The 10,818-nt window shown below is 45.9% G+C and overlaps 1 protein-coding gene across 2 annotated transcripts in view; it reads right to left on the minus strand.

Moving 5' to 3' along the window:
- Positions 1-10,507, minus strand: part of LOC109986280 (uncharacterized) — an 86,202-nt gene extending 75,695 nt beyond the window's left edge. Inside the window, exons 1-5 of one of the 2 annotated variants that reach the window (XM_065960150.1) lie at positions 9,572-10,503; positions 7,626-7,680; positions 6,665-6,745; positions 6,316-6,558; positions 1,940-5,171 (exon numbers count right to left, since the gene is read on the minus strand). In XM_065960150.1, the coding sequence (XP_065816222.1) occupies positions 4,630-5,171; positions 6,316-6,558; positions 6,665-6,745; positions 7,626-7,680; positions 9,572-9,997 (1,347 nt within the window). In that variant the 5' untranslated portion in view covers positions 9,998-10,503 and the 3' untranslated portion in view covers positions 1,940-4,629. Of the gene's footprint in view, positions 1-1,939; positions 5,172-5,583; positions 6,559-6,664; positions 6,746-7,625; positions 7,681-9,571 lie in introns of those variants that run through there. The other variant, XR_010667115.1, reaches the window with a different exon arrangement.
- Between the last annotated feature and the right edge of the window lie 311 nt (positions 10,508-10,818).

Genomic DNA, 10,818 nt, shown 5'->3' on the forward strand with positions numbered 1-10,818 from the left:
GAAGAATGGCTCCTTATCGGGAGTACAGTTTGTGACGTTCCCTTTCTCCTTGCTGGAAATGCACCCTCTTATTTCTGACTCGTGTTTAGTTAAACTGTGATTCAGGATGTGGTTCTAATTCTGCATTTTACATTCCAAACTTAAAGGCCTGTTTGCGCATGTCTGACTTATTCCGGCATAGACGTTCTTCTTCTGAAGAAGCAGGCAACTCGTTTACAGACGGTGGGAATAGATCTTTGAATCCATAAATAATCAGATACAGAGAAATGCTCTGACGCGCATCCCTCTGCAGGAGCGTCGATCTTCATCCATAACTGCAGCGTTGAATGTTAACGCAGGATGTCCCTCGCAGCGCGCCGTAAACGCTGATGGAGACACAAAGCAGGAGGCGTATGATGCTTTTACAGCCACTGTTATGCAGATGCTGATAATGATGGTAATAAGAGAGGCCCGCTCAGTTGTAAGGCTAATTTTTGTGCTGCTGCTGCCGGCAACGGAAAGGGGTCGATGGGCCTCTCCTCGGCCAATATGCAAATGGTCGAAGTCTTGCAGAGTTGATGTTTATTCATTCATACAAACGGGATCCATTTGCAGACACAGGCGAAACTGTCTTTTTACTTCTCACATCGACTCTATTTCAGAATTAGAGTCTGTGATGGAGAGAGTAAATGAGGCGATTAGCGAGTTGAAGAGACCTACACATGTACCGGGTAGTTTGGTTGTTGTTGGGGGCGGGGCTCGCTTTATCTTGACACCTCGGGGAGAAGACCTTAAAGCTTCATTTGACAGTAAATTAGCAACATGTGTTCTGATCAGCTTCGGAGCAAAAAGGCAGCAGGGTTTAAGAAATAAGGAAATCCTGTATTTTAAAGCTCCTGTGAGGAACTGTCTTTCAGTTTCAGTCAATGTTGGTGATGCTTGCGGTCATGAAGTCTACAGCTTGTCTCTTTTCTAATCCTTTGGTCTGTAAACAGTCACGTGTAACCGGGCCAAATTAACACAGCAACATTACCCAGGGGCGGCATCTTGTAAGGGCCCCTCTGGAAACATGCAGAGGCTTTTTAGGTCGGGTACAATCACTTCTATCTGAACCACTTCTCTTACCCGCTTCCATCGCACCTGTTGGTTTGACCTGATAACTGGTCTCATATCTGGCAAACCGAGGAGCATCCGAAACGACCGTGTGCCTTAAAACCGCCTACCTTCTCTGCTCCAAAAAATCCAGAGGATTCAGGACCAGAATCTAAAGTTAGAAGGGGGACATACTGGCTGCTGCATTGTTGTCAGAGAAGCCAGAAAGTTTTATGGCGCATTTTAACAGCAAACATATTCAAAGTAATTTACTTAAGACATCAAAAGGATCAGAAGACAACAGAAACATTCAACAAGAATACTTACAAATGTACGTAAGTATTGTACTGCAGTAAATATGCTCATTAGGTCTACAGCCCCCCTCTCCACCTCGCTGTACTGCAGAAGCTGCCAAAAATACACACATGGCACAACAACGCGTTTCAAGTAGTTCAAGTTCATCCTTCCTGGCAAACACCCCCCCCCTCTCTCTCCCCCTCTCTCTACGCCTCTATCGCTCTCTCTCTACCCTCTCTCTCTATCCGCCTCTATCTCTCCATCTCTCTCTCTCGCCATCTCTCTCTCTCGCCATCTCTCTCTCCATCTCTCTCTCTCCCCCTCTCTCTCTCCCTCTCTCTACGCCTCTATCGCTCTCTCTCTCTACCCTCTGTCTCTATCCGCCTCTATCTCTCTCTCTCTACCCCCTCTCTCTCTCCATCTCTCTCTCTCGCCATCTCTCTCTCTCCCCCCCTCTCTCTCTCCCTCTCTCTCCCCCTCTCTCTCCCTCTCTCCCCTCTCTCTCTCCATCTCCCCCTCTCTCCCCCCTCTTTCTCCCCCTCCCCCCCCCCCCCCCCCCCCCCACCCTCTCTCTTGTCGGCCCTTTGAAATCTGCATCCCGCCTCTCTCATTTTTGTTTACAAGAGTCAAATTGCTTCCACACACTTTGAGTCGTAATAGATCTGCATGCGCCAGAAGCGGTCGCGGTATTCACATTTTTTTGAACTCTCCTGGTAAATACCTCGACCATTAAACATCAGCACACAGTCATCCTGATGAGTGGTCTGAGAGGCGACAGTCTAACAAGCCCGTCTTTGACTCATTGCTGATTACCGGCTCTAACTCATCTCATGCATGAACTGAAGGATGCCAAATGGAAAACTGGACTAACGCCACTGACTCGCGTCCTCGAATGTCTCGTTGCAGACTTCTGATTGATGCTTGTCTTAAATGCTAGTTGTTGTGTTTTCTCGTATTACAATGATTTTGGGTGGTCTGACTAAATACTCGGAGATTGCACCTTCTAGAAAACCCAAACAGTAATTGGAAAAAACAGGATGACAGGACGGGATAATAGGAGGTTTCACAGGAGGTAACGTTTCAATAGCTACTTGATTGTAAGTTAAGTAGTAACAGCGCCAGAATGAACATCGGCAGGGCCTAGAATAAATGGTGAATAAAGCGTTCCTGGTCCCAGTAGCTGTAGTTGTTGAGTGCAAACCCAAAGCTGTGTGGACCTAAAGGTTCACGAAGAAGAGACACCAGAGGAAGTCCAATGTGAGCTCAACATAAGAGAGACAGTTTGTCAATATCCCAAAGACCCACCCGAGTCCTGCAGACTTTATGCACTTCTAACACGCTTCTGTTGTTTTCAGCAGGCGTTCTTTCTCTTGTCTTGAAGTTCTGATCGAATCAAACATCTCGAGCATTTGCAGGAGTTTTTAAGTTATTAAATAATAGTAAAGTGCAACATCATGAAGGTTATCAACAACCACTACTTCAGCAAACAGGCAAGATCTATTATCAGGATGTGCTAACGTAATACAGAGCTTTAGTCGGGTGAAGAAAACGGAAAATGGACTTTTGCTTGTTAAGAACACTCAGAGCACTTTTTAACCTTCATGTCACGCATCTACCTGGCATCGCCGGCATCGACAGCTAATATTGGCAGCCCAGTCTGTGAATTCACGGCGTTGCTGAAGCACGGCACAGTCAGACATGCACGCAAACACACAGCGCTATTATCCCCTGCTAGTTCAGCTAGCACCATCTCGGCTCTGTTACTACCTCTGAAGATGGTACAGAGGGGAAGTCACTTCGTTCCCCGATTACGCCTCAGCAGGATTCAGGTAGAAGACTTGACGCAAATATTGCGGCTTGAAACGACGGTCTGAATAGGGCTACTGTTAGCTCATAAGGCTAACAGAGTAATTAATAGATTTGCATAATTATGGACGTGGCTGTTATGGCCGTTTGCAGGGAGTTTTAAGGCCCACCTTAGCGTTTTCTGGATCGATCTAAAGTTAGGTTGAGTCAGCATTTACAACATGGCGACCTCCATAGCTAGGCTTCAAAAAGGCTCCTCAGAAACCAATGGGTGACTGCGTGTATGTTTTATAGAGCTTATGGTCTGAACATCACTTGTTGTTGGGACATGGTGTAAGCGGGGCGCTTACTGGCTGTGAAACAGTTCAAGTTTGAAGTATGATCATTCAAGCTATGTTTAAACCACTACACACACACAGACAGCTGTGTGTTTATAGTATTTAATTTAGGATTGAATATGTCTTCAGGTGTTTGTGGGCACCAGGCATGAATCTTTAAAATGTTTTTATAGACTCCTCAAAGTCTTTTAGTGTGCGCATACTGTTTTAAGAAAAGGGAACAAAACTCATTTTTATCCAACTTAAAATGTGCAAAGACGACTGATGCAGCACGTTTTACTGAACTGTGATCTCAGTATTTGTAAAGTAAAGAGCGAGCTCCTGCAGACACGGTCAGAGCTCTCAGAGTCTCTGCCGGTTGATCTATTCAGGAAAGCTGTTAGGAAACCCTCTCCCGGCTCTTTTTTTTTTTTTCCTTTACCAGGTCATCACCTGCTGTCTTTAATTCATGCGTGCTGTTTTTCTCTGTTCTCCCGCTCTCCGTCGACCCTTTTGAAGTGTTCGGGCGTCCTGCGGTTTTCAAAGGGTCAGGAGAGGTCCATACTGTCCCATCGAGGGCATGCCGTGGGATAAACGTACGTTACCACCTGTCCTCTCTGCGTCAACACTACTGGTGTCACTGTACTCACACCTCGTCTTCTCACACCCAGCTGCTTCACACACACACACACACACACACACACACACACACACACGCACACACACACACCCACACACACACACACCCACACTCACACACACACACACACACACACACACACACACACACACACACACACACACACACTGTAAGAACCCCTACTGTCGGACAACCGTCAAACAGAGGCAAATGAAGGCGTCATGCTGCTCAAAGCCCACCCTTTCCTCACACTTCACATTATAGAGGACTCTTTCGGGCCCAATCCCAAACCAGTGGGGGTTGTTTGGACGGGAGAAAGGCCTGTGTCCTGGGGAGAGAGTCAATTGCAGGTCTGGGGTCACGCAGAGAGTGGAAACAGGCAGCCAAAAGTCCTTGAAGATGAAAAATTAGCCTTTGAAATGATGGCCTGAGATCAAACCCCTCACAGGAGCAGTGGGTGTGTTTGTTGCTCCCATTGAAGAGTTTCAGAAGCTGTTATTATTCAGCTGCAGTTTCCTGTCCTGCTGGCCCAGAGGGGAACATCCCAGGAATCCCCAGATCTGGAAGGGAAACCAAGGTGGAGCAGGACGATCCAAAACTGGATACCAGACCAGAGTCTGAGTCCGACACGGCCAGCTCCTCAAACTTCTGTATCACTTTCCTGACTGAGTGGAAGGGAAGCTCCCTTTGCCACCTACCTCCACCAGCTCCACGAGGCCCCCTGTAGGTGGAGTCCTTACTGAGGAACACATGAGCAGGAGGGGGGAGGCCACAGCGCACCCTCAGTCGACCCTGACGTAGGCCCAGAGCAGGGCGCACTCCAGCTCGGTGGAAGCGTGTAGAAAGCGTGGCTAGATGCTCCTGAGTCAGAGAGTTGTGGAAGCTCAGGACTCCCCCACCAATGTTGAGGAAGACCCCGAGGGTTTTGATCTGGGGCGGGACTGTGCAGAGCGGCTCCAGGCTCCCATCGTACACGGCATAAAAAGAAGGGCCATGTCTGTCCAGCCACCAGCCGCAAGAGGCGTCCACTGCGCTCACACCTGAGAGAGGCAGGAACAGCTCGTGTAAGGATTTAAAGACATATCACCATCGATGAGTCCAAAGACACAGGAAAGATATTTTTACACAAACACTCCTGAAAGTTTTCCCTGTCGGACAGGAGCGTCTCAGGAGGCAAGACAAAAAAAAGACGCTGCACAAATCAAAGATGGTGGACTAAGCCTCCGAGGCCAACAGTACGACAGTTTTCTGCCTTTATGTTAGTGCTTTTGTGTATTTTGATTTTAACCTTGTGTTATTTTGTCCCTTCAGGGTCACCGTAGATAGTCGTCCTCAGTGTCTCCCTGTAGTCTCAGTGATGTAAAAGAAGGACACTGCTGCATCTTTGAATGTCTCATTTCACTTTAACAAACTCTCAGACAGCTCAGCTGACATGTCCAAAGTCATATCCACCTTATGACATCACACATTGACCTTTGTTACCGTTCCTTTGAGCTGTTTGACCTCACTTTGGGATCCCTAACCACTCCCTCTTTCTGTGCTTAACTTCATGTCCTAACCAAAATAAAAGCACACAGGAAGTAAAGAACTCTCAGCTTAAGACAGAACAAACATTCAAAACAAAAGCCTGAAAAGTTTTATTTTGAAATGTGTAACGTCACTTATCGATAAATCCTTCCAACGGGAGATTCTTGGTGTGAGGATCTCGTTTGCTTTTTTTTTATCTACTCGTGTTCTTGGGTGTGCAGGATTTTTTAAAATGCGAAATTATGGGATTTTAAACTTTTCTGATTTATCGCGATTAAAAATTGAATCGATGGTCAGCCCTAGTAGAAATGTTTGCCAGGCACATTTAGTCCTTTAATAATCAATTCAAACTGTATTTTATTTCATGTCATGGTGACATTTTCTTTAGAATTAAAACTGACAGAGAACAAAGTTCTTCGGTGTGACTCCCCTTGATCACAGATGCTTTTAAAAACACATTTATCTTGATTTTCACAGAGGGGCCGCTTTGTGTTTCCATCGGAGCAAATTGTTCTGGTAACTTCACAAAGAGGTCTATGGTGTTACCGCACCGTGGCACTGTGACCCGGAGAGTCTGGTGATGTGGTCTCGTGAAACCAGCACAGTCCTGCTGACTAACAGTCTGGAGGATACAAACAAACTTATCACAGATCTTACCGATCCTGTAGACGGAGCTGTTACAGACGTCCACCTCCCAGTAATACTGTCCTCGTCTGATCACCACATCCGCACAGACCAGGGGGACAAGGATCCCAGGGGGGTCTAAGGAGAGGGATCTCCTGACCATTGGGTCTCGAGGTGGACCAGGAGGGCTGTCCTCTTTGTAGGCAACAGTGAGCGAGGAGTTGGAAAGATGGAGGGAGGGAGGTGCAGTCGAAGGGTCCAGAGAAAAACAAAGTCCTAACACGGACCAGAAAGAACTCTGTGAACTTTGACCCCCAGCGACCATTACATGAAGAACTTTGATTAAACATGTTCAGAGTGAGCATGAAGAATGACTCCTGACCATAGACTGACTGCTCCATCTCCTCCTCTCGCAGGTCTACAGCGCCATCCTCTGGTGGTTCAGTGGAACTGGAGCCTGGCTCTAGAGAGTGCACACATCATGAGAATCACTTCATTAAAAACTAATGTTTACAAAGTGCTTTGACGGACGAAGCAAAGGCAGGAAGTCCTGACGACGCCAGAATAACCACCAAGACAAGAGACGTCTGCAGAAATAATATGAATACAAATAAACAGTAATAAGAAGAGAGGCAACAGGAAGTTAAAGCTACAAAACCCTACGACTGAAGACAATAAAATACAGCTGATGAGACGACAACATCACAGGAAACACAAACTGAAGATAGAGGAAAAATAAAAGGTTGATGGTTAATAAAAATATAAAATCAGCAGAGGACAGATGAGTTAAACATCAGAAGAAGAATTAAAAATGAATAACTGAAGGGATTGTCATTATGTACCCTTGTTTACTTGTTTTGTTCCTTGTTGTTGTTGTTGTCGCTTAGTTCCTGTTTTATTTTGTTATTTGTATCCTTGTGTTTCTCTGTTTCCTGTTAATTTGTCCTGAGATTACTTTTCACTGTTTCCTGTTTTATTTTGAAGTTCTTCTCGTACCATCTCACTTCCTCTCTCTTTTTTCTCTCCATGTTGTTCGCCCTGATCGTCTGAATCTGCTCGTCTGAGGTCGATCCAGAGTCGAGGGGCCCTGATTGAAAAGCTCCATTAAATCTGACCCTCGGTTTTGGAGCGACCAGGAGGGCGCTGCCTGAGGTGGTTCACAGGGGGTCAACATTTCTGATATGTCATTCAGGGTGCTCAAGACGAACTATAAAAGTGATCAGTAAAATCTTAAAAGGGAGCAAGAGGAGGGGGGCGAGGACAGGAGTGATGGCGTCTGTTAAATCCAGTCCAGTAAAGTTCATATAGAAACAGGATCTGGATCTATGAATGCTCACACTCACCGTGCACACCGCTCTGTTCTGTCACGTCACAGACATCATGGCAGCGTGCGTCCACCTAGAAATAACGACAGAGACGAGATTGAAATCTCAACAGAGGAAGAGGTGAATCCAAGCAGCAGGTGGAGGAGGAGGTCAGGACGGATATGCACACAGTCACTGAACACTATCAGTGAAGGTTGACTTATAGAGCTTCATCACAGTGTGCAGAGGGGTGGTGTGTAGATGACCCAGCGACAGGGCCACTGAACACCTACACAGTATTTGACTCAACAACCAGACTCACAATCTAGTATTAAACACTGTTCCTGAAACAAATATAAATCATCATCATAAAATATATATATATTTTAAAGCAATCATCTTTGTCTGTTTTTCCTCGGGTTTAATGTTCCACTCTGACAAAACAACTGGCCCCAGTTTGGCCCCCTCAGTAAAAGTGGTCCAGAACCGCCACTGAGAGGCGGTGAGAGAAAATCAGAGCTGCAGGGCATGAGTGAAATCTGGGAGGAAAGCGGGGAGAAGAGAGAGAAGGAGAGGGGATACGAGCCGTCAGGAGGAGGACTCTTTTTTTTCATTCTTATAAGACACAAGGTTAACAGGCAGAATTTCAAAGTAAAAGTAAATTACATGACGCTACACACTCCTATACAGTAGGTGGCGGTATGCACCTGTAAGTTGTTTGCCGAAAAACAAAGAGGGATGAAGAAGAAGAATCCAAGCAGGTACCCAGACCACTGAGAGGCCTCAGTCACAGAAGGTAACTTCCCCATCACAGACCTTCACTGGTTCACATCAGATTAAAGTCAAAGCACACAAACAACTTCCACATTTAGTTCCATCTATTGTTTCTTTTTAAACTGGGACATGATGATCCAGTGCTTAGTGATTTCTTTGTGTCTTAGTTATCTGGCTGGCTGGAGGAGGAGGACATTTCCTGGTTGAGCAAAAGGTGTGGCCAGGGTCTGTGAACACCTTTATTCTGCTGGAGCTAGCTCATTGGAAGAGACCACGTGCTCAGAAGCCAGAGGGGGGTTTGGGTTTGAATGTAGTTTCACTTGGAGTCCGTTCTGCCCACCCCACCCCCCTCCGTGTTTCATTTGGTCTGGCCTAACCTACTTTAAATATGAACACCTTTCTCTGTTGTGTTCGGTTAATGCAAGGTGCCAACTTACTCTCACAAAACCACAGAAGAAGAAATGTGTTCAGTATGTTTGCTCACACCTTGTATGATTAAGTAGAGTGATATATGGTTGACCTGTTTTGTAGTCTTAACGTTGTTTCAGTTTTGGTTTGTTAATTAGGGTTTCCGTTTGGGTGCCTTACTAATTATCTAAATGTAACAGAAATATCCGATCTGTTAAAAGCCATGAATGCTGTCACTTATTAAATGTAGAAGTTGCATGTTGCAGTGCTTCTTCTGTAAAAGATGTTTTGTTAGTTTTTCAGTTTGATGTCAAACACTGAACGTTGCAGTTCTGTATTTTTTTGCACGAGTGTTGCGTGCAGCGCGTGTCGATGTGTTGATGTGTATGGTGATGGATGAGGGGTAGAGCGCTCTCCGAAAGAGGGGTCCCTGCAGGTTAGACCACTTAATAATGTAGTTTTAAGAAAATGTATGAACATATTAAAGTGTAATGTGAGGGTTAGGGTGAAGCTCTGACCCTGATTGGAATATTTTAGTGCATAATTACACCATTAAGGTACTCTTGTGTTGCATAGTTAAGATGGATCTGTATTTTTCGATGCAAAGTACGAGCATTTAGCAAATAAGTTGTAAAGCCTACTGTCACTGTCTTTTTATCTCAATTCGATCTAGTATTTCTTTCTCTACATCCTGTTTTGACTCGTTTCCACGATGTGTCTTTGGCAACGTTCAGCAGTAATCCAGCACTCATTTCTCGCATATTTCACATATTTTCCGAGGTATATTAGTTTGGATCCCTCACCTGCACACACTGCAGAGGATCTCCAGACTCCCCCTCCCTGCTTCCAGTCTCCCTGCTCACACATGCAGGACTCAGGGTTGGATGTTTTGGCAGACTTGAAGTTGCAGATGACCAGGACCGGCACGGCAGCTCCACGGGGTGTCGACAGCGGGGACACAGCACGGAGCAGACAGGTTGACTGACACTGTGATGCTGACCTGACCTTGCTCCCTCTGCAGCTGTAATGCAGGGACCACACATGGTGTGTGAGCAGGGCAGGATCAGGACAACATCACGCCCCTGGTTGCATGCTGGACACTGTGAGAGCTGCTGCATACATTCCTTTTCCTTGTCTTCCCGCCTCTTTGACGGTCCTGCCTCCTCGTGCAGACGCTCCTGCTCCTCCTCTCTGCGTCTTCCCCACGGATAACAAGTCTTCACTGACATTACCGACAATTAAAGAAGTCCTTTAAGCGCCATTTCTTCTGTGAATGTCACATCTCTTACACCTCCACAGAAGTCTAAATTTACCTCACTGTTTACCATCATATGTTCTTTATGTAAGGAGACAATACCTCTCTGTGTATATCCAGATAAAGTCAAGGCAGCCGTCTGTATGGAAGCAGCATCAGACTGTCTTTCTGTTATTTCATCCTTAAAATGACAAAGATGTTTGTGGGAAGAGATGTCCCACACAAGCAAAAAATATAATAAAAACAACGTTCATTCATCTTTAACTGACTGAAAGTCAACTAAGAGACTACAGGATCTAAAAACGAGAGTCGAAGACCTGAAGAAAATCCTCCTCGTCGTGTCATCCTCTCCCAGCTGAGAGAATAAGAGAGAGGGAGAGAGAGGAGTCTTTTAAAAGCTACTCAAAGCTTAGTGTTGCCATGGTTATGGCTCTCCCCACAGAGATGCACAGCTGTGAGATGATGCACTGCACACACTCACACACAGACAGACACACACACACACACACTCGCACACACTCACACGCAGACACGTCTGAATGATAACAAAGAGCTCATTAATGCCACGCGTGTGAGCCACAACACTTGAAAACCATCTGTGACGCAGGTGTATAGACAAAATCACACACACACACACACACACACACACACACACACACACACACACACACACACACACACACACACGTGTCTGATCCAGCCTTCTCAACAGCGCTCGTCTTCTTTGTCGCCCCCTGGTGGTGGAACAGACTACCAACATCCTTTAATCTGTAGAGTCCCTTTGCAAGAAAAAGC

The sequence above is a fragment of the Labrus bergylta genome, chromosome 11 (assembly GCF_963930695.1).
Source record: "Labrus bergylta chromosome 11, fLabBer1.1, whole genome shotgun sequence".
Lineage (NCBI taxonomy): Eukaryota > Metazoa > Chordata > Actinopteri > Labriformes > Labridae > Labrus > Labrus bergylta.